Here is a 26,855-nt window from a genome sequence, read left to right as displayed (position 1 = left end):
AATGCTTTGACTTTCTTGACAGATTAATCAAGAATTGCATTTTTAAATAGTTTTACCTTGGGCAAGCACGACGACGACAAATAAATAGAGGGTAAATGTATAGATGAGGGTAAAATCGGCATGCTTTCTTTTTAAAAAATGCTAACTTTTCTCCTTGCAAAAATATATGCAGAAACAATCGATCAGGGATTGAGAGCAAGCAACTCTGCATGGTACTGTAGACCTGGGTGTATAAGGCACCAGATGCTGGTGACATATTAGTAGGTAGGTCTGGTCTATTCTCAGGTCAGGAGTGCCTCAGTGGCGTGATGGGTATGGTCTTGGCCTGCCACCTCGGTGGTCGCGAGTTCGATTCTCTGGCATTCCACTGAGGGTTGAAATATGTATTTCTGGCGATGGAAGTTCACTCTCGACGTGGTTCGGAAGTCACGTAAAGCCGTTGGTCCCGTTGCTGAATAACCACTGGTTCCATGCAACGTCAAAAAAAAAAAAAGCTCTGATCGTGGAGTTGGTAATGTTGATTTTGTGGTTCCTCAGAATTCCTCACCTTTTCGCACACCAACAGTTATTCAAGCAGCTGTGGAACATAGCATACGGTCTTTACCTCCCCCAATAGATGTGTCTCAAAGGTGCCCAGCACCTTCTTAAGGGCACGGCGTTCCTGAGGCAATAGACTAGCCAGCTTCTATTGTAGAGACTTGAACTCACGGAAAAGTTTTGGGACTTGGCAAGTGAGATTTGGGACTTAAAAGCTTCCTTTGCACTATCATTGTTATTGTGCAATATTCTGTTTTGTACAATATTATTGAAATTGCAGGGATAGTATTGAAGAATGACACAATATATAGGCGACATCAAAAAGAGTTTGATATTTTATTGCAGAAGAGGAATATATTTGGTAGTGTGAGGGTGACTGCGCAATGTCCTGTCAGTGTGCTTCCTGCCCTCACACCGTCATGTCTGGCAGGAAGGATGGTCGACAATTCCTGCTGTAAATCATACAACTGTAGCTACTGGGATTTATTTGCCTGTGACATGACAGGTTAAAAGTAAAGAGTACAGTGACAGACAAAAGAACGACAACGGATATGAGGTTTCATGCCTTCTTCCTCTTCCTTCCCTTTTTCTGGTTTTCACCGGGCCCGGCCTACCTGTGGTTTTAAGCCGTTCTGTTTAATGTCTCTCATTTGTCACCCTTGGTCTTTTTACTTTCCCTCGGGGAAATTGAAAAAAGAAAATAATAAAATAAACAAAATTGGAATTAAACGCTTATTTCACTAAGTTATTCTCTTCCGTTCTCTCCAAACTCACAGACCAGCGTCTTCGCTCGCGCTGTCCTTTTACCTTCATGATACTGATATTATTATTAATGTATATATTTTATTGTTGATATTTATCAATAGTAAAGGCATAGTAGTAGTCGTAGTAGTAGTAGTAGCCTGGTTCTTTTTAATGAATGAAAGTTGTTAATTAAGTTAGTTAACAACTTTTTTTCTTAATATACAACACTTGGAATAGTTACTAATGAAGCTGTGTATTTATTCCTTATATTTGCTTCAGGAGTAGGTATACTGTGTATATGTCAGTTTCAGTCATCACTCGTTAGGCTGACCACACGGTCAGCGACAGACGGTTTAAAACAAGATCTAAATCTCAAGTTTAAAGATCACATAAAAGATGAAACCTACCTCCCTCTTTCGCTCCGCAATGTGTGTATATACGTGTGTATATATATATATATATATATATATATATATATATATATATATATATATATATATATATATATATATGATATGTCTAAAGTTTATGGATCGCACAAAAGATGTCTCTCTCTCTCTCTCTCTCTCATCTCCTCTCGTCTCTCTCTCTCTCTCTCTCTCCTCTCCTCTCTCCCTCATCTCTCTATATATATATATATATGATATTATATATATTATATATATATATATATATATATATATATATATATTTTATATATATATATATCTATTATATATATATATATATATATATTATATATATTTATATATATATATATATATAATATATATATATATGGATATATATATGTGTGTAATGTATGTAACACAGGCAAATACATAACCATTCTCTTAGCTTTTCCAAGAAGTAAAAATAGTAGTATTGACTCGGAGTGAAAACTTTTCATTTGATGAAATAAAAATGTGTGTTTTCTCTGGACTGCTTCAGGTGAAAGCGAGTTGCAACGAGATTCGACGAATGAACAGCTCTTCGATCTCCTCTGCCACCTCACGAACTCAGGTAAAGGTAAAGTAACAACACGTCGTCTTTAACTTTCCATCCGTGGAGCTCGAGTAACCGACAAGTATTTTTAATGACTTACATTTATTACCATTATCATTCAATTCTTAGCGCCTCAGTGGCGTGGTCGGTATTTTGTTGGCCTGCCACCTCGGTGGCCTCGAATTCGATTCTCGGGCATTCCATTGAGGCGTTAAAGATATGTAGTCCTGGTGATAGAAGTTCACTCGCGGCGTAGTTCGGAAGTCACGTAAAGCCATTGGTCCCGTTGCTGAATAACCTCTGGTTCCATGCAACGTAAAAACGCCTACAAACAAACAAACAAACAAACAAACAAATCATTCATTTCTTTGGCATCGATCATTTTGTATTGCCTCTCTTAAGTAGAATGCGTATTCACCCTTGTCTGCGTGCTAATTTTAGCAGGATATCTCGAGACGGAGGAGCGGAGTTTGGAGTGTGTGTGTGTGTGTGTTTTTTTTTTTTTTTTTTTTTTTTTTTTTTTTGGGGGGGGGGCGCAGTCTTTGTATGACCCATCTAAATGGTCAACAGTTTCCTGTGTCAATATAGAAACCATTTTTTCCCCCTTTATAATAATCCTGGCAACCTAGACCGCAGTCGGTAAACCAAATTCAGTAATAATTTCCTTTGACAACGAATTCTCAGGACAATGTTGCCGTCTTTCAGCATCCACAATTCTTTGCAGATCTATATATCAGACTGGTTCTGGTTTACAAAAATGAGTGCACATAGAAGTTCTTACATCTAAGTAATCATATTATAATAAATATATCTGAAAAGATATATTTTTTATAAAATGATTACTTAGATGAGATTATCTTTCTTGCAAAGGTAGACAATGACAAGTTTCATGATACATTTCTCGACATATTTCCTTTCCTAAAACAAAACCAGTATTTCTAAAATGTTGCCCAGTAACCGTCAGAATATTACCCATTTGAGCGCAAAGACAAACCATAGTCCATCTACACTAAATTGACAGACATAACACTCGTAAGAACATTTACTTTCTTATTTGTATCCTTAATAGACTGGGTCAGTTCGACTGACTAGTAATGTATCTAAGTGCAAAGCCTAGCTTTGAATCGTAACAGGGCAGATGCCTTACCTATCATAATTCTCTCTCTCTCTCTCTCTCCCTGTATACAGTTTTATATACACTTTGGAACTAGATTTGACTGTCGACGAGATAGAATATATATATTTAAAGAATAATTATGAGTATAAGAAAGCTTATGGATATTGAAGTTGTAATGGTTTATAGGTATGTGACAAACTTTCCGATCAGTCGTCATGATGGAGAAAGGGTTGATGTTCGCTCCAAGTGCAGAACCTGAATTTGACCTTGATATTTAGCTTGTACAGCACGGTCAATATCAGCTTGCTTCTCTCTTGATAGCCGAATGGATAAGTCGACCATCTATCACTGTATCTGAACCCAAGGCCCCGGTTCGAATCTTGGCCATGGTATATGCAACTGTAATTTCCCTGAATGTAATATATATATATATATATATATATATATATATATATATATATATATATATATATATATATATATATATATATATGTATATATATATATATATATATATAGTATATATATATATATATATATATATATATATATATATATATATATATATATATATATATATATATAATGTGTGTGTGCGCGCGAACATTCCACGAAAACCAAATCGAATTGAGAATACAATCACTGATCCAAACCAAGCGCCATCGACGGCCATATATAATTGCTACATCCCAGTAAAAAGTGACATTTTAAATATCATGGGAATATCTGTAGTTGGGAATGCTTACATCAGGTGGGATTATAGAGGATTTTCTGTTGTGATAAAGTGGATGATTTGTTTAAAAAAAGGAAGAAAATGGGGTTGTGGGCAGTTACGTAGGCGATCTATGTCTCCAATCCTTCACTTGATTTTGATACTGTTTTTGTTATCGATATAAATTCGTTATCTGATCTCTCGTCTATGATTTTTTCTGAATCTCTCTTTCTCTCTCTGCGAGCAGGTTTTATGCCGCCCGTGAGAACGTGCGTTTTGTCATTTGTTTTTGCTGTTCTTTACATTTTTTTAAATAACCCAATAGAGAGTTAAAATCACCAGTAATAAAATTAAAGAATGTTTCAAGTTTCGGGCTGTGAAATATATAATATTCCACTACTACCACATATGTATATAGTTCTATCTGTGATGCTGAAACTTGAATACCGTAATTCGTGAATAAAACAATACAAATGTTTCCTGGAAATTCATTGCATTCATGGCAAGTGTCACAGAAGCCTTAGAAAAAGTAGAGAGATTTGACCTAACTTCTTTTCTTTTGCTTCTGAAAAATGTGTGACAAAGTATCTTTGAAAAACCGAAGTACTGAAGGTTCATTTTACATACCGCAAGAGAACAGAAAATAGTACTTTCAGGACGAAGGTCAAAGCCATTGATTTAACAACTATACATTCAGTTTCAGCCATACATTTCCGGCAGATTATGGTTATAATTAATGGCCGTTCATCAAGTTTATTTCTTTGCTGACTTAAGGAAACTGTTGATTTGAAAAGTCATGCTTCCATTTTTTAAAAGCATGGGAAATGTTGAAGAATGAGAGTTTGTATGAATCTTTTCTAAATCTAACTTAGTCAATTATTGCAGCGGAAGTTTTAAATTCAAATCACTAGCGGACTTAAATTTAAAAACAATTACCTTTTAAATTCTCTACTTTCCTTGTTGCCGAGACCGCAGTTTCTAGATAAAAGAGACCACGATTTCTTGTCCATTTTTCAAGGCTCTCGCACATCCAATTACTGACTCGACCTTATTAACTCTGTTCTCCCTGAGCTATAATAGTCATATCTCCATCGGTGCACTGAACTTGAAGTTATTTTCTCTTTTCACTTATTCTGTTGAGCATACTTGAACAATTTTTTTTTATTTGTTCCATACTTGAACGATTTTTTTATTTGTTCCATACTTGAACAATTTTTTTTTATTTGTTCCATACTTGAACGATTTTTTTTATTTCTTCCATACTTGAACGATTTTTTTTATTTCTTCCATACTTGAACGATTTTTTTTATTTCTTCCATACTCGAATGAGTTTTTTATTTATTCCATACTTGAATGAGTTTTTTATTTCTTCATACTTGAATTATTTTTTAAAATTTATTTATTCCATACTTGAATGAGTTTTTTTTTTATTTCTTCCATACTTGAATATTTATTGCCACATGATTCACCACAAGTTTACAGTTATTAGTTATTGATTGATAGATACACTTCAAATTTTTGTGACCTAGCCCACCACGCTCAGTGGTATTTACAGATTACGTAGTTTATTTTTCTCTAGGTTTACTTGAAACAGCAAATCTTGATACTTTTTGTTAATATTTCATTCAGATGCAAAGTTCAGATTACCTCTTGCCAAATCACGCCCACTAAATTTCATTACAGGTGATATTTTAGTGTATCTACGTTTTAAAACATTTCCAGTATCATCTTTTCTTTAGAGGGGAAACTCCATCAGTGCACCTCATGAATGATGTGTGTGCAGTGTCTCTTCGGCCTCTTGAGTTGCAACCGCTTTTTTTCCCTTTTTCTTTTTTTCGACCTCCATTCCTGCTTGATCGCTTCAATTTTGCTGCCGATTCAATGGGATATAGAATTTAGGCCAAAGCCAAGCACTGGGACCAATGAGGTCATTCAATGCTCAAACAGAAATTGACAGTAAAAGGTTTTGAAAAGAGGAAAACCCTGCAGTTGCCTATGAATCAATTGATAGGAGAGGGCGGAAAGTAAGATGGAAGAAATAATATGAAAGGAGGTACAGTAAAAGTAATGAAAGGGGTTGCAGATAGGGGCCGAAGGCACGCTGCAAAGAACCTTAAGTAATGCCTACAGTACAGTGCGTGAGGTGCACTAACGGCAGTATCCCCCTACGGGATCAGTTTTGCTATCCAGCCTCTCTATTGTCTCTCGGTTTGACTTTGGGATTTTCTTCCAGGTGCACCTTGAGATCTGTACTGCAAATCACCTCCATCTCAGTGTTCTGGATCTTTTCCTCTTCTGTCCACCCACGTCGACTTCCTCTTTTCACCATCTGCGTCAGTGCTTAGCTTGACAGCCTGAATTTCATAAGATTAAATCGGTATCTTAAACTCATCTAAATGCCAAAAATTAAAATTCTTGCTCTGCCTGCAGATAGAGAGCCGTGTCGTAAGGACTGTGGTAGCTCTGGTGCTCCTGTGGACAGTATCCTGGACTCCTTATGCTGTCATTGTCTTACTTAATGTCATTGGAAAACACGCCATAATCACTCCAATGGTCTCAACGATTCCGTCAGTGCTGTGTAAAATCTCCGCCTGTCTGAACCCATATATTTATGGGCTCTGCTTACCATCATTCAGGTATGCCATCTATTAGCTCCTTTTTGTTTTTAATGTTTGCATGTGCACATAAATACACACATATAATATATATTATATATATATATATATATATATATATATATATATACTATATATATATATATTATATATATACACACACATATATTATATGTAAATGTAATTATATATAAATTCATTTTTAAAAATTGGTGCAGATTTGATTGATAGTCTCAGAGGCTAAAACTTAATTTGCTACATGGAAGATGCGAGTGTGATGTATCATTTTACCTTTGTGTATTTAGATTTGAATACCATTTAGTGTACAAGTATAATGACCACATTAAGGAGGCCATCCCCTCGATTAAAAGAAGACCAGTTTTTATGTTATTTTCAAAATTTACTTAATTCTGAACTAAATGTCTTATGAGGGACACAAACTAGGAATACAGAGTACAAACTTAAGTTTGTATATTATGATTTACATAATTTTCTATTAAGAATACTAGTTTGAGACTACCTTTACGTATTCTGTCTCCTTTATTACAGTATCTGAAATTGCATAACCCTTTGTACTTCCTTCATAGTCTTCACTAATGGCAGTGCAAGGATAATCTGGATTGTAAAGCTGCAACAGGAACTAAGATTATGGCAAAAGCTGTAGCCTGGTGGTCTGTCTTTTGCTTGTACTTGCTCAAGAAGTTTTGAATGGATTTTTTTTTCTACTTAAAATGTACTTGTTCAACATGTCAATATTTTGTTTCGCCTTCCCCCAAGGAGAAACCCGCATCTTGCTCTCATTACAAGAGTTGCAGTATATTATTATAATTTTTAGACTATATAACTACTGAATGCTAAAAGTGCTTCACAGTAATGGACAAATTATATGAAAATATTAGATGGGGCCATTTAGTGCTCAGCTTTTTCACTCGGTGCTCTTTGTTATTAAGAAGTATGTATTATCAATTTGACTTAAAAAAAACAAGTTAATATTTTCAGTAATGGAAGGATATAAGGTATTTTAGGGCTAAAACCAGATACGTAATGGACCCATGAATAGGTACACAAAGCATAATAAACATGTTTCGCTACTACAGTACTAGCTCCTCATTTGCCTAGGCACCTTATCACTTTACCACTTCCTTTACCTTATTTTTCTGTTGCCTCACCACATTCAGTCATCTTTGTCACTTATTAGAGCATATTAAAAAGGCTCCCGACTATTGTCATGCATGTCTGACATTTACAGAGCACTTTAAGGAGCGTTATGTGTCTCATAAGCCTGTTATGTATTTTTTTTTTTTTTTTTTGCTTCGCTTGCCTTACATTCACTATTGTGATATATATACAAGATTTACATCGCTCAGTTGCTTTGACTCTGCCCATTCCATATAAACCAGTATATTAATTTCATTAAGAATTTTGTTTATAGTCATGCTAGTTTATTAGGAAAATAAGTCAAATTGACCCTATTGAGACTTGTATAATCTTAATACTGTAACCAGGCCGTCAAAAATGACCGAAAAATCTAAATAGTAAACATTGCAGCTCCGTGAATGAACATAGTTTTTTTTTTATTATGTACATATATATTGAGGGTACATTTAATAAAAAATGATGGATCTTTGGAAATGCAATTTCCTGTGATAAAATAAATTTATTATACATTATTGTTTGTAATGTCAAAATTTTTTTTTTAGTTTTTAATCACTCTGCAATAAATAACTACTATTTGTAAAATAGGCTTGTGTCCTACTATATGGACTAGACAAAATGCCCCCCCAAAAAAACGAGAAAAAGCTAGCAAAAGGTTTAAAAGTACTACGTATGTTGTGTACTGTATAAACAAGCCTTTGTAATATCTCAATCGTATCTAGAGAGATTTCTAAAGAAGCAATAAGTGGTGCATTCAGTATGGTATATGATTAGGCAGTCTCATACTGTGCTCCCTTTGCATAACAAACACAATACTGGAAGCCCTTGAATATTTGTTTACAGAGTATTACACATTATTCAAGAGTTGTTTTTGCCGGTTTAAAAAAAATTCTTTTACCGACAGGATACTACTAGGATTCAGATCTTTTGTTTTCTGATCATTACAATTTTGTCATCTACTTTATGTTTGTAGGCACCTCTCATCATTATTTGCTTTAGGTTTTTTTTCCCAAAACAATGGGAATCATGATTTAAACCACATTTGTTTATCTTCTGTTCGCTGAAATCCAGTAGGTAACTTTTCATTTGGCTGAGACACAGGAGTGCAATCATTTACACCAGACAATGTCTAGGGTCCCAGCACAGAAATTCTCAGAATTTAAGCATCATACGCATGACACTTTAGACTTAGGCCACATGCTTTTTAAAACCTTTCACTACCTGTTATGTTGTATTGTTTCATGGAATTAAGTCGAGCCCAAACAACAGACTAGCCTGTAGACATAGAAAGCTACCAAAAACGCAGCACAGGAAATAGGAGTAGCCTCAAGTGTTGCCTAATTTCTGTAGTGTGGAGAAGTAAGAGATTCCTCTTCATACTGCAACACATTTCATTAAGTTTCCACCAGCCTATATTGACTCAGCCTATATTGACTTAATAAACTTCTAAATAATGGTAATAATCCTCATTCTATTTTTCTATCTTGTACTTTCATTCCCAGAATGCCTGTCTGGTCTTATCTTCAAGTGGGATTTTCGTGAAAGTTGAGGAATTATTCCTTAGGTATTACTCCAAATGAATAGAAAAAAAAAAACATCAGTTTGTTATTTGCCGAGCTAAATTTTGTAGTAAAATAAAATTAGACTGTAATCAAAGATACCATGATTATTTCATAGAACTTTTAACATACTAAATGTCTTTAGTTTATAGCCATCATACAGTGCTTATGGGAATACTGTGCTTCCATTGTAATGACAAAAAGGCATTTCAACAGGTAGAGGTAACATTTTCCTAATACATTATAGCAATGACATAATGTAGTGTTAAAATGAAACTTTTCCACAAGTGTTTTCCTGTTTTGTAAAGAGGACCAATTTACAGAAAATTCCACTATGTATTTATAAAGCTCAGCATGATTGTCAGGATAAATGCCAAGCTAAAAGCAGTTTTATAACTTTTTCTTATTCAAAGTCCCTTTACAGTTTTTCTTTTCGAATTTAGCATTCTGTTTAGCAGAATCAGAATACTATCCTATTTCATCTTATCTTGTGTTAAGCGTAGACATTTTTCTTTCCTTCAGAAGAGAACTGGCAAGAGCCCTGCTGGCAGGTTTAAAAGACACTAGAAATACAGGAAACTCCAACAAGAACCTACCAGCAGAAAGTACCATTACTCCAGATGTTCTCCCACAGTAAGTATGCCTAAAATCAAATAACACAGCTTATCATGACACACATTTATGAAAGGTCCAATTGAGCCATCCTCCTGGAAGTTGTTTGCACATGTTACCCCCTTGTGATACCAGAATGGGTCGAGAAGAACCTGTTCTAATTATGAAGGGTGCACACAGGTCATTTAATATCTGCAAACTTAAAGAAATTACAAATATGTCTTATGTTTTGCCCCATTTCAAGTGACAAATATAGCACACCACACAGATTTACACCACTGTGCACTTTAGTTTCAGAAAGGATTTAGTTTACTGGCCTTGATAATTTATCGAAAACTACCCAGGGAGGGGAGATGGCTTTTCAATACTGATAGATCATTCCTGAGGTTCTCTTTCTGGCTGAAAATATGGCTCTTCATTACAGAGTTCGTTGGGGATGTATACCAGACCCCAACATTGCAAATAGCTAGATTCCGCAAATAGTTGGAACCCCTTTAATAAAAACGCTTAAAACTCCCTATTTTCTTCAAACTCAAGAAAAACCCAGTAAAAATGTTCATTCCTATTTTTTTTAATAGTTTTATCACAAAAAGTGCATTTTATGATCAAATTGATAAAAAAAAATTGCAGACATTTCTCATAGAAAAATACAGTGAATAGGCGAATTTCCCACGAATAATGCCTGTAGAGGTAGCTGCAAATACGAGAGTCTGTGAATACGGGGTTCACTGTATAACTTTATTTTCTCTTGTGGTTCCAAACAAAAACATCCTAGACACAACCAACTTGAACTATTAATTTCCTTCTGGTTTGGGATAAATATTTGCATATACAAGTAGTATACAACTTATTGTTTCCTGCTTTGAACATGGAGATCAGATGCAATTACACAGCCACAAAAACTTCCTGACTTCAAACATTTATTGTGCAAGTATATTTCTGAGACGGTAACTATGCTACTTGCCATTAAAAGAGAAGCAGTCCACTTGCTCACCTGACTTGGCTCTCTACTGACCAATGTAAATGGGGCTTAATTATTGCTCACAGCATGCACACAAGACTAAAAAGTGCAGTGTTTCTTCAAGTTTAAACTTAAGTAACAAACATTATTGTTAGTACTAAGAATACTTCACACGAAGTACTCATTGTTCAATTAAATCTAAAATACCATGGCAGTGGTTATGTATATGAAACTTATCAGTATGATACTTGTCTGCACTGTCTTTTGTAGTCAAGGCAGCAATAGACTAATAAATCTGTGCATGTAAAGCGATACCAATGCAATGGCAAATAAAAAAAGACGAGTTGTGCTGTTGCATACACATTTGTATTTCATTCCAGTAGTGATGTATGTTGTCAATCAATATTTATTGTATAGTTACTGTATTCGTACATAAAAATATAACTAAAAATACTGCAAATATATGCCAGGAGGCTATCACTTAAAATTCTTTGTCTAGTAATACAATATTAATTATATATGTATTGGGAATATTTTAAAAGCAACAAAGACTTGCCTGTAATGATGACATATCTGAAGTAATATAATGGCCATATTCTAAATGCATTGCTGTACCAGGAGGACAGTGAGTCATTCATACAGTGATGTCAGATGTCATTATAAATGTTGTATACAGAACTGTTTACCATGCCCTCATGTAATTTCTAATGTACATATGAATATACACACCTATAGACAAACCAAAGGAAATTAAATTTGATTTCTTTTACTGGTGCCATAACATATAGTATTAGTGATTGTTGATAAAGTGTGCATTTAAATGGCCTACCATATACAGTCTTAACATGCTGTGATTAATCAATTTTCTACAGGAGGCGCTGGCATTCCTGGCAGAGAAAATGGTAGGTTTTCTCCCTTGATAATACCCATTGACCCCATCAGCCCTCTCTAGATGCTTGGAAAAATTCTCTCCTTGTGTAGTAGTACTGAAGTCCTTCAATTTTCAAAATCTTGAGGGAAAAAAAAAAAATTAACTTGGAAGTGCTAATTATTTTTTCATTATCCAGTTTGTCAGTACAATGTACACACATGCTGTACAGTAAATGGTTGAGTCTAAAAAAATTAAACAAAATCTATTTTGTTTCATTTAAATTTAGTTAAAAAGAGAAACCTAACAGAATAACATCAGTATATATATTCCCAAATGGAAGTATTACTGAATCACTGTTGTGTGCAGACAAGTTTAATATGAAAGTAATTTATGGTAGTCAAAAGAGGAAGGGCTGTTTCGAAATGAAACCTGGAATAAGGATTCTTTCCACTGTTAAATGCAAAAATCTTCTTGATTCAGCTTTTAAGGACAACAGCCCTTCCTCAATATAACCTTTACCTCGAATACTTCAAGAACAAATTTGTTGAGATCATTGCATTTGATACCTAACCTTACCAAGCAAGTTTTGTCAGGCAATTCGTCACATTCCTCTGTCTTGCTATGGAGTTAAGTACAATTGCTAATCCCTGATGTAGTAGTACTGTATTCACCATTCCTTTAAATTGCAACTCACTTAGTATAAATATTTAGATTTTAAGCTTGCTGACTTTGAAAGATATTTTTTATGAAGATGTTGATCCTCTGTTTGGTAGTCTGGATATTTTGACAGCATGCCATGACTGAAATTTACTAACCCATAATTAGAGCCTCTAGTCCAAAAACCAGTGTAGTAATAACCTTAATATGACTTCAGAAAAAATCTAAGACAGTATTTAGAGGCACACAACTGCTACTGATTTCATCTCTTTCTAGAATTCATAGGTCTCCATAAATACCCTATAATCCTATAATATGTCAACTTGAGTAATTTGTTTAGTCCTCCTGAATGCATTAAGCCTTTGTATATGCATGCAGGCCTCAGGAGCCTCGGAGATTAATGGAGGTGCCTTGAAGTTCTAGCTTAAAAGTATCATACAGCTGTTTGGGGAAATTACTTAAAATGTATTTGCCTTCATCTCTTGAAACTGGCCAACTATTGACAGGGGTGCAGTTACTGCTCCAATAGCAGCAACAATGGTAGTGTAAGTCGTGACTGCAGCAATAGTAGTGGTATTAACAATGTACTGATCCAGCAGTGGTAGTGACTACTCATACATAAGAAACAGCTGTTCCAGTATCAGCAACCAAGACAGCTGTGACTGACCTGGTGGTTTTAGTAACTACAGATTCATTTGCAAAAGGAATTTACCAGCAGGTACTGCTTGGGCATCAGCAGCAACAGGCTGCTACTACAGTAGCATACTAAGAAGTGAAAGAGGCAGTTACTAGTCCAGCAACATTAACAGCAGGGGGAAAAGATGGGTACTACTACTGTAACAACAGGCAGAAAAGGTGCCATTACTTCAGCAACGGCAAGGGAAGGCGACGATTACTATTTCAAGAGCAAGTAAAGCAACATGTGACATATGTAACTACTGCACTAGTAGTAGAAACAACCAGAAAGCAAGGACTAATTATTGCGGGCTGGCTGGCATGAATTATTTTCATGCCCCGATGACAATGAGGAATTCTGTATTCAACCTCGTCTCTTATGAAGAATCACGTTGGGTTGTGTTCGTAAATGGAAGAGAGACGGCAGAGAGCAGGGATAGCTTCTCTTGCGAGGAAACCAATCTACTCACCACTGACGTTTGGCTCTTACATGTTTTTTGAGAACATGCAACCTGCGTTACATTTGCAGGCCTTTCTTCCAAACTTCCAATGGAAGAAGCACATTCCCTCTGGTGGTTCATTTTTCTTCTTCTTGGTCTTCCCATTGTTGAATTGTTTTGGGGAAGCTCCACTTGTGGATGGGGTAAGTCTGTCCCACTGGGTCACTTCAGATTCCGAGTTGGTTGACTGCTAGGACAGTCTTCCTGCTGCTGCTGCTATGGGTGATTGGGTGGGCTCTGCTGTTTTGTGGGCTACGTGTACTATGTCAACCAGTCTTAGGAATTCTTTCATGGGGATGGTGGAGGCATTGGGCATGGCCACCAAAGTTTGGCAGGGCAGTTTTGTGAGTAGGCTCTTTCTCACAAGGTCCAGATCTAACTAGGGTTGGCAGTCTGTGGCAGGTAGTATTACCAGCCGCCGCAATTCCTTGTAGACTTGTGATGGCTGCTCATCTCCTATACCTGCCCCCACATTATCCAGGAACTTCTTGGTTCTCAGGGCAGGTGGCATGCTGAAAAATGACTTCAGCTGGTCCTTCAGTGATTCACAGGTACAGGAGTTTGTAGTTAGAGAATGGAGAATGGTACATAATTCTATAAGGCAGTCCCGGTTATCGGCTGGGGTTCCGTTCCTGTGGGGTGCCGACCAGCGAAAACAGCCATTAACCAAAACTTGGCAATTTATGGCACCATAAGCACCATTATGGCTTCCGTTAGGTATGTTATGGTGCTAGACAAGCCCCATAAGACGGGATTGTCGATAACCGGGAACTGCTTGTATACAAGTTGTGAACAGAGTTCTGATAAATATAACTGGAAAGCATCATTGTATTGCCTCTTATTAAGAATGATAAACGGCAACATGATATGGTAGCATCTCTTGATCAATTAGCAACAAAAAATGACAAATTTATACTAAATTTAATTGTATTTTTCATAACAAAACTAAGGTTTTAACATTAGGATAAATCATCTACTGCCAGCTGGACACCAGTAAAAAATAAAATGAATTATATATGCAAGGGACTAGTGGCATCTGTCCTTAGTCACAAGATAAGTGGGATCACCCACTTACCCCACTGTAACCTCACTATAGTCGATTCATTTAAGGTAGATTCTTGTGCCTATGAGAAGTTTGTTTGGCGGCCTCTGATTGGCTGGTACCAGGAGGTAGACCGCTCACTCATTGTGTCATATTTTCGTGTGTGACTAAGAAAACTAGCAATATGTTTATATTTCTTCATTTATCTCACGTTTTGCAAAAGATAAGAAAGTTTTGATCATACCAAATGATTTGGTATTATTGTTCAACTAAATAATCTTTTCCCAAAATCAATAAGATAAAACACAAAGGAATTACGAGTAAAAGTGGAGAGAGAAAAATTTCATTCTTTATAACCGTTTTTTTATTTACCATTGGATATTTAATAATTCATACGCTCAAGATGAAATAAGACTTGTATTTTCATACAGTAAAATCACCTTGAATATGCTGGTGCTTTCAGATTTTGGATTCGTGTAATATGTGAAGAAAAAAGGAAGAATATGTCTTATTATGTTGCATCTGTACTTGACTCAGCCTGATAGGAAGTCTATATTTCTTAATTCTTTGTTGCAGCCAGCAGCATTGTAGAGGGCTAATAATTGCGTGAGCAGCATTTGTATCTCCATCCTTAAGAACAGAAAAAACAAAGGCTAAAATTTAGGCAACAATAAAGACTATGGAAGATATGCCATTGTTTCTGCCACCACAATGGATGCTTCTGTTGCTCCTCTTTAGCCCAAGCCTTTGGTGTGACTCGTGATAAATTAGCTGCCTCTATTGTCCTGCTAGCACTCCTGTTTTTGAGGACCACAGACACTTATTGTCATCTTGACACTAATTCACCTGTCAGCCCCCTTTGTCTGAACTGTCACTTCCTCTAGCACAAAATGACAAATTTTCTAAGACAATTTGTATTTTTCATAGCTACAAACCTGAGGTCTTAACAATAGGATAATTTCTAATGCCTAGCTGGATCCGGTTAAAAAGCATCTTGTGATATCTGGCAACCCATGCGTAGATCAGGTGAAGAGTGGTCAAACACCGCTAATCTACGCCAGTCTTTTTCTTAACCGCCTGGGCAAGAGTTGTGTTTTCCTCTCTTGGCCTTTTCCCGGTTCATTGCCCGTTTCGTTTCTCTTAGTGTGTGTGTGTGTGTTTTTTTACCTAGTATTATGGCTTCTGCTCCTTCTTGGCGTCAGCGTATGTGCCCTGGAGTTCCTGGGTTTCTGTGTTCTGGTTTTTTGGCTTCGACAGAGACAGACCCTCACATCACATGCAGTAGGTGTTGTTCGAATTTTTGTACAAATATGAATCCTTGTACGGAATGCCGGGCATGGCCTAAGGAGCAGTGGAGGAAGTTTTATGGTAAGAGGGAACATCGGAGTCTCTCCACTCTACCTACATGGGAGGGCTTTGCTCCTATTCCCGATGTTTCGTCTTCCGCAGTAGTCAACCACCATAGTAGCGTTGTCCCTGCATCTTCTTCCTTTTCTTCCATTGATTCGTCGATGGAAGTATCGGGGGGTCGCCAGGGTATTTTTTGTAATGTAGCCCATCTTCCTCGGGAACTTTTTCGGTTCCCGAGAGGGGTGAGGTTTTTTCATCATTCTCTTCTCTTCCAGAGTCGGAGGCGTCCAAAATGGTGGCGATTTGGAAGACACTTGGGCTAGGGGGTACCCTGTCCTTGGAGGAGTTGCTAGTGCATTTTGTGGAGGCTTGCACCCCCCTTCCCAGTCCAGCCAGGCCATCCCCACTCCTACCAGCCTCGTCTTCGCGGGTAGGAGCAGTCGGCCATCTTGTATTGCTCCGCCAGTGTCTGCCGCCGCTTTGTATCGGATTGACGCTGCGGCGTCAGCCCCATTGATGACATCATGGGGTCCATCTTTGTGTATTCCTCCGCCAGTGGCGTCTTTTTCCCCCTCGCACAGAGGGGAAGCCGTGACATCACCGCCGCTTGTGATGTCACTCTCATCGATGACTTATCTCCCAGTTGCCTCGCTTAGCCGCGACGTCATCACTGCCGCCCAGTTCGCAACATCTTGCTCCATTGTCTTTGGAGCCTTCTCTGGCACATCAGTCTGAGGTCATATGCCAGGCAGTGCTTCAGAGGCTGGACTCTGTATTGGATGTGTAGTTGGCTGCCTTATCGGTTGGGAGGACTGGTAGGAAACGCGTTGCTTCGTCCCCGCCTTCCGAGAAGAGTGCGCATAAGAAGCTAGTGCTGTCTTCCTCTCCCTCTCCCCCTTGTCGGTGTATTAAGCATTGGAAGGCTAAGGACTTTGCCCTTCCTTCGCCATCGAGGGAGGAACAACGCGGATGTGTTCCCGAGAGTGCTGTGGTTTCGGGCAGTGTTAGTGGTGTGTGTTCTGCAGGGGTTGCTTCGCCGCCGAATCTCGAACGTGCAACCACCCCACCCCCCCTTCCGTCCTTGCACATCGCGAGCATGTTGCAACCTCCCCTGCCTGTGCACGTGATGTTAGTGCTCCTTCTTCTCTAAGGCCTATTTGTCGCCGTAAAGATCTGAAGGCGCCTGTCAAGAGGTCGAAGGTAGTGAGCACGGAGTTGGTGCAGCCGGAGTGTTTGGCTGCCTCTCTAACTGGTGCTTCCAAGAATTCGACTATAAGGGATTCTCCGTCAATCTCGAGTGCTCGAGTTTCCCCCCCCATCTCACGTACGTACGGGCGTGGTGATACAGTGGGTCCGTCTTGGAGGCTGACGCTTGGACTCAGCCCAGATAGGTTAGTACGGGTTTCGAACTGTTTGGCTGCTAACCCTCTTGTGAATTTTGGTGAAGAAGGCGCTTTAGAAGAGCCTACACATCCTTCTCGTCGTTGGTCTCCGTTGCCAGAGTAGGAGGAGGGAGACACGCAGGAGTTTCTGTTTTCCTTTTCGGAAATTGTTGATCTCATTCATAGGTTCAACAATTTGGAAAGTAGGACTCAGGCTCAGTCGTCTTACACTCCTTCTTGCTTGGAAGCCTTGGTGGGAGCTACTCAGGACCCCAAATAATCTCTTCAGCTGCCATTGTCGGGGCATGTTCAGTCGGTCTTGCAGAAGGTTAACGCCTCTGTTTCTGACCGGGACGGTTCTCTTCGCTCTAGAGGCTCTACCAAACTACTACCCCCACCTCTCACAAGACATAGGAAGTACTATGCTACGAGCTCTGCGTTTTTGTTGTCACACCACCTTAACCCAGATATCATCGCCTGAAGCCGGGTTTGACTTTGGAACAGGTGAGGTCAGTGGCTCCGTCCTTGTCTCCGCAAGATGCCTTAGCTTTGGAATCTACGGCGGCCTCCATGTTGCAGACAGTTTCTTGGCTGGACCTCTGGTCTGTGATGATTGCCAAGATACCTTCTGACAGGTCCCCTGAAGGGTTGGTGAGTGCCGCCTCGCTTGCCAGTCTATTGCAGTCCTGGGCAAGGCGTTTTCTTATTTGGCTCACCTCAGTGCCAATTTATGGGCTAATCTTCTTCTGGTTAGGAGGGACGCGGCTTTGTCTAGGATGGCGAGGTCGCTCGACACCAAGTCTTTGCTGGTCTTGAGGAACGGTGATCTGTTGGAGTCGCAACTCTTGTTTCCATGGACAGAACTCGAAAATGCGATAGACCGACACCGGGCTGACACCAAGGACCGACTGGTGCACCAAGCCGTGTCTAAATCAGAGTCGCGCCCTCGGAGACATCTGGCCTCTCCTACCCTGGTCCAGCAGCAGTCGAGGAGATCGTTGCCTGGTAGGCCATCGAGGACCTCGAGTCTGGCAGGGCCTTCCCATTCGACACGGCCCTAGTCTCAAGATCAACGCCCCTTTCGCTCTCGTTCCTTTAAACCAAAAAGAGGCCCCAGGGGCAGAGGTCAAGGGGGCCATCGGTAGGTTGGGCGCCTCTCCCTCTCCTGCACCATGGGTGGGGGGGTGCCTGGCTGGCCATTGGGCCAAGTGGCAGAGTTATGGGGCGGAGAAGTGGGTGGTAGATGTCCTTCGGGTGGGATACCTGTTGCCATTCGACTTCTCTCCTCCTCTGTCGGACAAGCCGCAGCTCAGGAAGACGTATCCTCCAGATTCTCTGAAGTTCTTGGCTCTTTGGGAGAGAGTGCAGAAAATGCTGGACAAGGATGCGATAGAGGAAGTAGTGCGTCCGTTCCCGGGGTTTTACAGTCACATCTTCTTGGTGCCCAAGGCGTCGGGAGGATGGAGGCCTGTGATCGACTTATCCACCTTGAATTGCTTCATCAAGAAGACACGGTTCAAGATGGAGACCCCGCGCTCGGTGTTGGCAGCCGTGATGGAAGGCAACTTCAAGCTGTCGATAGACTTGAGGGACGCATACTTCGAAATCCCTGTTCATCCCACGTCCAGGAAGTTCCTTCGCTTCTCTCTGGTGGACAAGATCTTCGAGTTCAAAGTCTTGTGCTTCGGGCTGACGACAGCCCCTTAAGTGTTCACAAGGGTCTTCTGTCTCGTATCAAGTTGGGCCCATGCTCAGGGGATCTGTTTGCTGAGGTACCTCGACGATTGGTTGGTCTTGGCAGTTTCCAGGGAGAAGCTGCTGCAAGACAGGGATCGTCTTCAGTTCTGTCTGGACCTGGGCATATTAGTCAACCAGGAAAAGTCGAACCTTGTACCCACTTAAAAGATTCTTAGTGGCAAGAGTTTTCCAGTCGGATCAGAGATTGGAGAAGTTGCGGGCTGTAGTGCGCAACTTCCTGTCAAAGTCGCATCAGTCAGCTCATCAGTGGTAGGTTCTTCTGGGAGTGCTATCTTCCCTGGAGAAGCTGGTCCCTCATGGGCGTCTTCATCTTCGGTCTCTGCAATGGAGACGGGGAATTCTCGTCTCCGGCGGGGGACTCTCCCCTGTTTATGGTCCCACTGTCTTTGGAAGTGAGAGGAGACCTTCATTGGTGGTTGGACGACCAGAATCTATTGAAGGGCGTCCCTCTGCGTTCTCTCCCTCCGGACTAACTTCTGTTCTCGGACGCCTCCCTCGCAGGTTGGGCCGCGCACTTAGGCGGCCTCACCACTTCAGGCGTTTGGGGTTTGGAGGACAAGCAGCAGCATATCAACGTCTTGGAGTTGAAGGTGGCTTTCCTGGGTCTGAAGGAGTTTCGGGAGATGGTAGAGGGTCAACTCTGTCGTTCTCATGTCAGACAACACCACGGTGTACCCTTTGTGAACAAACAGGAAGGCCTGGTTTCTCAGCAACTTCATGCCTTGACCGTTGAGCTTCACCAGTGGGCAATCAGCAATTCGGTAGAGCTCTCAGCCAGGTATATCCCAGGGAAATGGAACGTAGTCGCAGACAAGCTCAGTCGCCGGGATCAGATCCTAGGCACAGAGTGGTCCCTTCATCAAGTGGTGGCAGACAAGCTTTTCCAGATTTGGGGGAGACCCATGCTGGACCTTTTCGCTACACGCTACAACAGGAAGCTGGAGGTGTTCTGTTCAGTGGTTCCAGATCCCTTAGCATTGGCAGAAGACGCATTCCAACATCCCTGGGACGACCTGGAGGTGTATGCCTTCCCTCCGTTTTGTTTGATCCTCAGGTTCTGAACAGGCTGATGAGTTCACAGGGTCTCAGAATGACTTTAGTAGGCCCTCTGTGGCCTCAGGTGGAATGGTTTCCAGATCTGCTGTTGTTGTTGTCAGAGATTCCGAGGGAGATTCCCCCTTGGCGGCATCTCCTGTGTCAGCCCCATGCAGAAAGGTTCCACCAGTCAGTAGAATCCCTGTCTCTTCATGGTTGGAGGCTATCAACTATCTCCTCCGAGAGAGAGGCTTTTCTCAGAAATCAGCTGGACACGATGTCCAGCAGTCTTAGGAAGTCAACCTCCACAGTTTACCAAGGCAAATGGGCAATCTACTTTGATTAGTGTCGTAAACGGGGTTTTTCTCCACTCGCGACCTCTATTCAGCGAATAGCAGACTTTTAACCTTCCTCAGAGACGAGAAATGTTTGTCTGTTTCTGCTATTAGAGGCTACAGGGCGGCACTGAGTTTGGTGTTACGCCTGAAAGGATATCGACATCTCCTCTTCCTGGGAACTTTCCCTGCTAGTTAAGGGGTTTGAGCAGTCGAGTTCTCCTAGAGAGGTCAAGCCTCCAACGTGGGATGTGTCCTTGGTGCTTAAGAGCTTAAATAAGAGTCCATATGAGCCCTTGCGTCGCTTATCTGACAGGAACCTGACGCTCAAGACAGTTTTCCTTTTGGCTTTGGCATCTTCCAAAAGGGTAGGAGAGCTCCACGGTCTGAGTTATGAGGTGAAGCACACCAGGGGTTGGAAGTCAAGTGTCCTTCAAATTTGTCCCGGAATTTGTAGCAAAGACCCAAAATCCCTCGGTGCATGATGACAGGTTCGCTTCGTTTTCCATTCCATCACTGACTGACTTTGTGGGTGGTGATGCTCAAGAGGTTTTGTTGTGCCCTGTCCGGGCCTGCGTTGCTATCTTAAAAGGACTCGGCACATACTATCTCTTTTTGGATACAGGAAGCCATCAGACAGGCATACTTGACTCTTGATGATTCCATCACCACGTCTGTGCAGGCTAGAGCACATGACGTTAGGGGTATTGGTCCCTCTCTGGCTTTCAAAAAGAACTTGGCTGTACATAGAGTGCTGAGCACTGGTACTTGGTTATGCCAGTCCACGTTCACCTTCTATCTTAAGGATGTTGCCCACAGATCTATGGACATGTTTTCCTTTTCCCTGGGTCCTGTGGTGGCTGCTCAACAGGTTGTGTAACTCATAGTTGCCCTTAACGGGGCACCTTTGTATCTTACCTAAGATGATTGTGTGGATGAGAGAATGAGTGAGTTGGCTGGTCTCCTTCTTTCTCTTGCACCTTTCCTTCTTCCTTCGGGCGGTTTAAGGAATAGACACGTCATTTGCTGGACTGGTCTGATACAGGTGAGTGAGGTAGTCATACTGGTAGTGTGGTCGTGCAATATACAGTATCTTACCCACTGTTTAGTAGCATAGGCTCCACTCCTGGGCAAGGAAGAGTCAGGAGTACTACAAACCCTAGTGTCTTGGTATGTTATTGGACAGTCACTTTCTCTTTGGTTCCCAATACAATGGTTATCCCATATATCATTGTACGTCACTCTGGTTCTGAGTGGTTAGATATTAGTACATCTAGCTTCTCAATGGGCTTCAGTCCCTCTCCAAGAACTATTTCTTTTGAGAGCTGGACTGGCGGGTAGGCCCCCAGCCGGTCAAGGATGTCTTATACTTCCCTCCAAGTATGAATCTATCCTATTGTTAAGACCAAGGTTTGTTCGCGTATGAACAAATGACAAATTTTCTAAGACAATTTATATTTTTCAGAGCTACAAACCCGAGGTCTTAACGTTATACTGCCCACCTCTAGCCGCCCCTCTATTTGTTAAGTCATCCTGAGTTGGGAAAGACTGGTGGCGTGTAGCTACTACTTAGCCTCCTATTGATGGCAGAACTTGGTGCTATTTCTTCCATCATCAAATTAAGATTCCAAGTTTGTCAGGACCAATAACCAAGCAAGAAAACTAATTAAGAGTTATGTCCCAGTAGAATATTAAATCATAAGGGTTTAGGTTTGCTGGTGTTTGCTGTAGGTATTGCCTTTGTCAGACATTGCTGATGCTAGTTTTGCAACTAAAGATGTAACTCTTTTGACTATTGTTGTTTCCACTCCTTTCGTAAACTACCATCTATTGCTGCTGCCACTACTATTATAGTAAGTGCTACTTTAACTCCTCCTCTTGCAACAACCTTGAAGCCAATAAGCCACTGCTGCTCATAACACGAGCCAACTGTGAGTTTTCCAAAATGCATAGATAACAGATGAAAGGGTGGGCTGGAAGACAGTTTCACAAGAATTTATACTATGTAAATATCAGTGAAGGAAAGACAGATTAAACACACTCAGTTGCCTAAGTGTTAGCATAAGTACTAAGAATTATCTGGTACAGTAATTCCTGTTTCCAGAAACTGAGCTAGGCTCCTTTTGTTTCATTAGAAGTAGGGTATTTTCAGTTTAATAGCTGAAGTGATACTGTCTCTCACAAAATCTTGACTTGGTTTTTTTCTTGCTGAAATTTTCTTTGTAATAGAAATTACAAATATTAATTTCTGAAAATGACTGGAGTAAAGGGCATTTCCAAATCAACAGAAGATTTTTTAAAAAGTCAGTATCAGTCAAGATTTTACTTTAATCTAACTAGACTCTTTCATTGCACAAAATGTGACATGAAAATAATACTATGTATACAGCAATTTCTAATATAAATATCTTGAATTTCTGTATTAGGTCATAAATGATAAGTGTTAAAGATTTCAAAATATCTTGAGGAATTCAATCTGGATCAAATTAGTAAACCCACCACTACCCTATATTATATTATAAATATATATATTTATCATCTGCATACTATATATATAACTTGTGTTCAGCTAGGATTTTTAAGCGAGTATTATATCTTTCCTAATCTGTTTCCAACTTTTTTCCACTACTTCTAGGTTCTCGCAGTGTGATGACAGTCCAATTCAACATTTTATGCTCCCAAGTGGAGATATAGTTTCAGGCAAATCATACGAGGAAGCAAAACAGAAGTACTTGGGACAAAAATATTCTCCAAAAGAATCCTCATCCGAGTCAAGGAATACTGCAAAATTCAACTATCCATCTGTCTCACACAGGACATCTATGACTGCAGAGTACTCTCTCCAACAACCTCATAAGGAATCTCTTGAGTATTTACAGTTAAATGACTGGAACAGTAAGGAACAGCAGATAGTTCACTATTTACACACAAGTTCTTCTGATCATTTAAATCATTGTGTGAAATCTGAGAGCAATTGTTTGTCCACCAAGCTTAGCAGTTGCGACAGTGCAAACAAAGACCTGGATTGGTTTGAAAGCAGCACATCAAACCTAAAGAAGGCAGATGATTGTTTTGAAATCCAAAATTCCAGTCTCATGAAAATCCCAGATAATTCCTTTCAAACTGCACCTGGAGGTTACAACCATAAAATGGAAAGGGATGATAAAAACGGAATCTTTACAATCTGATCTCTAAGAATATTCATTGTCATCATTTTCATCATATAAAACTAGCTCTTAGCAACCATATCATAAACACTAGCTCTAAACAAACATATCATACACTTACTATGTATATTACTTACTATATTATGTCATGTTAAAAGATATTTTAAGAAATTGTACATGAATACAATGAAATGTTGTGTAAATGCAAATAAGCAATATAAAGACCACTAACTCCAAGATTATTTTGTATATATTTCACTTCTGCTTCCTGATCCTGCTGCTTCATTTCAATGTCATTTTGTTTTATTTATTCTTTTTTTTAGTGGGTTCTTCTCTCTGGGACTATGCTTGATAATTGCCACAGGTAAACATGCAGCAACAGAATGACTGTTTAACTAGATGGTATTGGTGCTACTTCAGAAGGCACCCCAAAGCAGGACAAAGCCCACAATGCTCACCAGAGATCAAAGAGGTCCAAAAAATAATTTTGTACATAAAAAGGGCAAAGTTTAACGAGCAGTCACTGATGTCTGAAATTAAAGAACCTATGTATTCTGAAGATGAAGCATGGAGTCTACTGCTCAAGCTGGTGCCTGCAGTTGAGCTGAAGAGATGGTGATATTTGGTGTTCAATGACATGGCAAACATCTCTACTATGGACATCATTCACTTGCCAAAGAACATTGCAGATATCAGAATGAATAGATCACTAAAGGAAGGCTTCGATATGCACTGCTGAGATTGCCAACAAAGACTGCAAATCCTCTGAACAAACAGGTAAGATGGTAACCTTGCCTTCCCCCCCCCCCCCTCTCCATTTGTGGCATACAAAAACATCAAGTTTGAGACTTTGCCGAGTATTGATACCCTGCTCAGCAGCTTCTGTTGGTTTTGCCACCAAAGAAGATTGTCAAGTAGTGTGGAGACATCAATGCAGCCTTCCAACAAGGTAACTGCAATTAAGCAGGAATAAGTGAGGAAGTGACTGACAGGAGCCAGCTTCTCCAATATACCAGGAGTCCTGTCAAAATAGTCAAGGCTATACCCTGTCCCCAAAGGGCAGATCAAACAGAACTCCTCCTTTGGCAATTATGTCTGTTTCTTTGCTTAGTGTTTATGAAATATATTTTGTCATTCACATAATAAAACAAGCTATTTATTGTTTAAAATTAAATGTCCTTAATGCCACCCTCAGGCACCTCACTGGTCCCCGATGTCAATCCACTGCACCCAGGGGGGCAGTACCACCCACTTTGGGAACCACTGCAGTAGAAGATATAAGATTTAAGGATCCACACTATGCAATATAAAATATGGGTCCAAATCTATGTCAGGTGTGGGATTTGTAGCCATATCACCCAACAAAACCATACAAATTCCTTGCAAAACAATGCTACTGTTTTCAAAGCAGAATTATGTGCAAAAGTATCAGCCATTAAAATTGCTGAAGATGTACCACTGCAGAAATTTATAATTTTGCTATAAAAACCCTTCAAAAATTACTATCCAAAAATACAGTTTCACAACAAATAAAATTTTCAGTTCACAAATTACATGTTAGATTTTTAATCAGCTGCCATTACTTTTTGAGCAGCTACAATGGTGGTGCCACACATTTCAGTTTTTGGATTTTTTGGGGATTTGGGAACTGAACTTGCTCTGTAAATAAACAAGCACAGTTCATTTGCAACAAAAATATTCTGTGAAACTAAAAAATATACAGGATACCACCATAATTTGCATTGCATATACTCGTGTCCAGTATCTTCCGATCTCGTGTATCGTGTATACTTGTGTCCAGTATCTTCCGATCTCACGTTTCATGCGATCATTAGAATTTTGTACAAAGACATGATTTAATCACATATTGTGTACAGTACAGTAATACCCCAAACTTATGCGAGGTTAGGTTCCAGACCCCTCACGTACGGGGAAGTTTAGTGTAATTAGGCACAGTCGATAAAAATGCTAATAAATGTTTACCTCTAGAGTTTGAATACTAAATATGACCCTAATCATGATCCCAAAGTATTAAGCTAACTTTTAAATTTAATTAAAGTTACTGTAATTTGCTTTAAAAGTCAGTTTAATACATTACCATAAAAAAAGAAATAACTGGTTGGCATAACAATAGTTACAGTAACTACTACGTACGTACATATCCATTTTTTTACATATAATGACATTACCCCAATTTGTGGGATGCCATTTTCTTTTCCACACAGAGTAAAATCATAGTAAAACAGTTTTCTTTGCATCACTAGGTAAACTTCATAAGTCAGTTAAAATTCCATAAAATAAAGAAAACATGAATGTACATACATAATGTTTGCAGAGGGTGAAGGTAAAATTCAATCAATTTAAAATCATATATACTAGTATGATGGCTAACTTTAAGAGAGAACATACGTACGTACATACTTATTGCACGTTAAAAATGTATTCTTCTGTAAATAAAAAAATCTAAGTATGGGTACTCACCAGTGATGAATATTGATTTGATGTCTCAGAGAGCAGACTGAATTATTGAAAAGCACGATGCAATGGTGAATGTCTTCCAATATTCTTTCAATGTGAAGTCCTCCACCATATCCATCGTATTCACCAGGTGTTGCAGTGCATTACGTGTGTAGAGGGCCTTGAATGAACGTATCACGCCTTGGTCCACAGGTTGTATAAGGGAGGTGTTGTTGGGAGGGAGGAATTCAGGTTGTATGAGTGAGGTAGTGATGGGAGGGAGGAATTCAAACTGCACACCATCATGAGACAGATCTGTGGGGTGCCCTCTGGCATTGTCCAAGATTAGCAACACCTTAAAATCAAGGTCTAAGTCGGAAAGGTAGGTTTTCACCTCGGGGATGAAACATTGGTGGCACCAGTCGGATGTTAAGACTTTGGTTATCCAGGCCTTTGAGTTATGCATCCAGTAGACAGGAAAGTTTTTTTTTTTTTTTTTTGAGGGCCCTGGGGTTTACAGACATAAATCGAGCCTGGTTTTAGCATGTGGCCAGCAGCATTCCAACATATTATGAGTGTGACCCTGTCCTTTTGGTCCTTAAATCCAAGAACTTTGGCCTCTTCCTTCCT

The 26,855-nt window shown here is 39.7% G+C and overlaps 2 protein-coding genes across 9 annotated transcripts in view; one reads left to right on the top strand and one right to left on the bottom strand.

The window, feature by feature from the left end:
• The window catches only part of LOC135200075 (opsin, ultraviolet-sensitive-like), a 194,312-nt gene extending 170,075 nt beyond the window's left edge, over positions 1 to 24,237 (top strand). For 4 of the 8 annotated variants that reach the window (XM_064228364.1, XM_064228363.1, XM_064228368.1 and 1 more), the window contains 5 exons: positions 2,212 to 2,289; positions 6,525 to 6,730; positions 9,946 to 10,056; positions 11,869 to 11,898; positions 23,237 to 24,237. In XM_064228364.1, coding sequence (XP_064084434.1) covers positions 2,212 to 2,289; positions 6,525 to 6,730; positions 9,946 to 10,056; positions 11,869 to 11,898; positions 23,237 to 23,789 — 978 coding nt within the window. In that variant the 3' untranslated portion in view covers positions 23,790 to 24,237. The remainder of the gene's footprint in view (positions 1 to 2,211; positions 2,290 to 6,524; positions 6,731 to 9,945; positions 10,057 to 11,868; positions 11,899 to 23,236) is intronic. The other 4 variants (XM_064228369.1, XM_064228365.1, XM_064228370.1 and 1 more) reach the window with 3 other exon arrangements.
• The window catches only part of LOC135200074 (DNA repair protein Rev1-like), a 690,203-nt gene continuing 674,746 nt past the window's right edge, over positions 11,399 to 26,855 (bottom strand). The window contains exon 17 of the mRNA XM_064228359.1: positions 11,399 to 12,006. The gene's annotated coding sequence lies outside the window, so the exon portion shown is untranslated. The remainder of the gene's footprint in view (positions 12,007 to 26,855) is intronic.

The sequence above is a fragment of the Macrobrachium nipponense genome, chromosome 26, assembly GCF_015104395.2.
Source record: "Macrobrachium nipponense isolate FS-2020 chromosome 26, ASM1510439v2, whole genome shotgun sequence".
Taxonomy (NCBI): domain Eukaryota; kingdom Metazoa; phylum Arthropoda; class Malacostraca; order Decapoda; family Palaemonidae; genus Macrobrachium; species Macrobrachium nipponense.
This window is presented reverse-complemented; position numbering and strand designations above follow the sequence as displayed.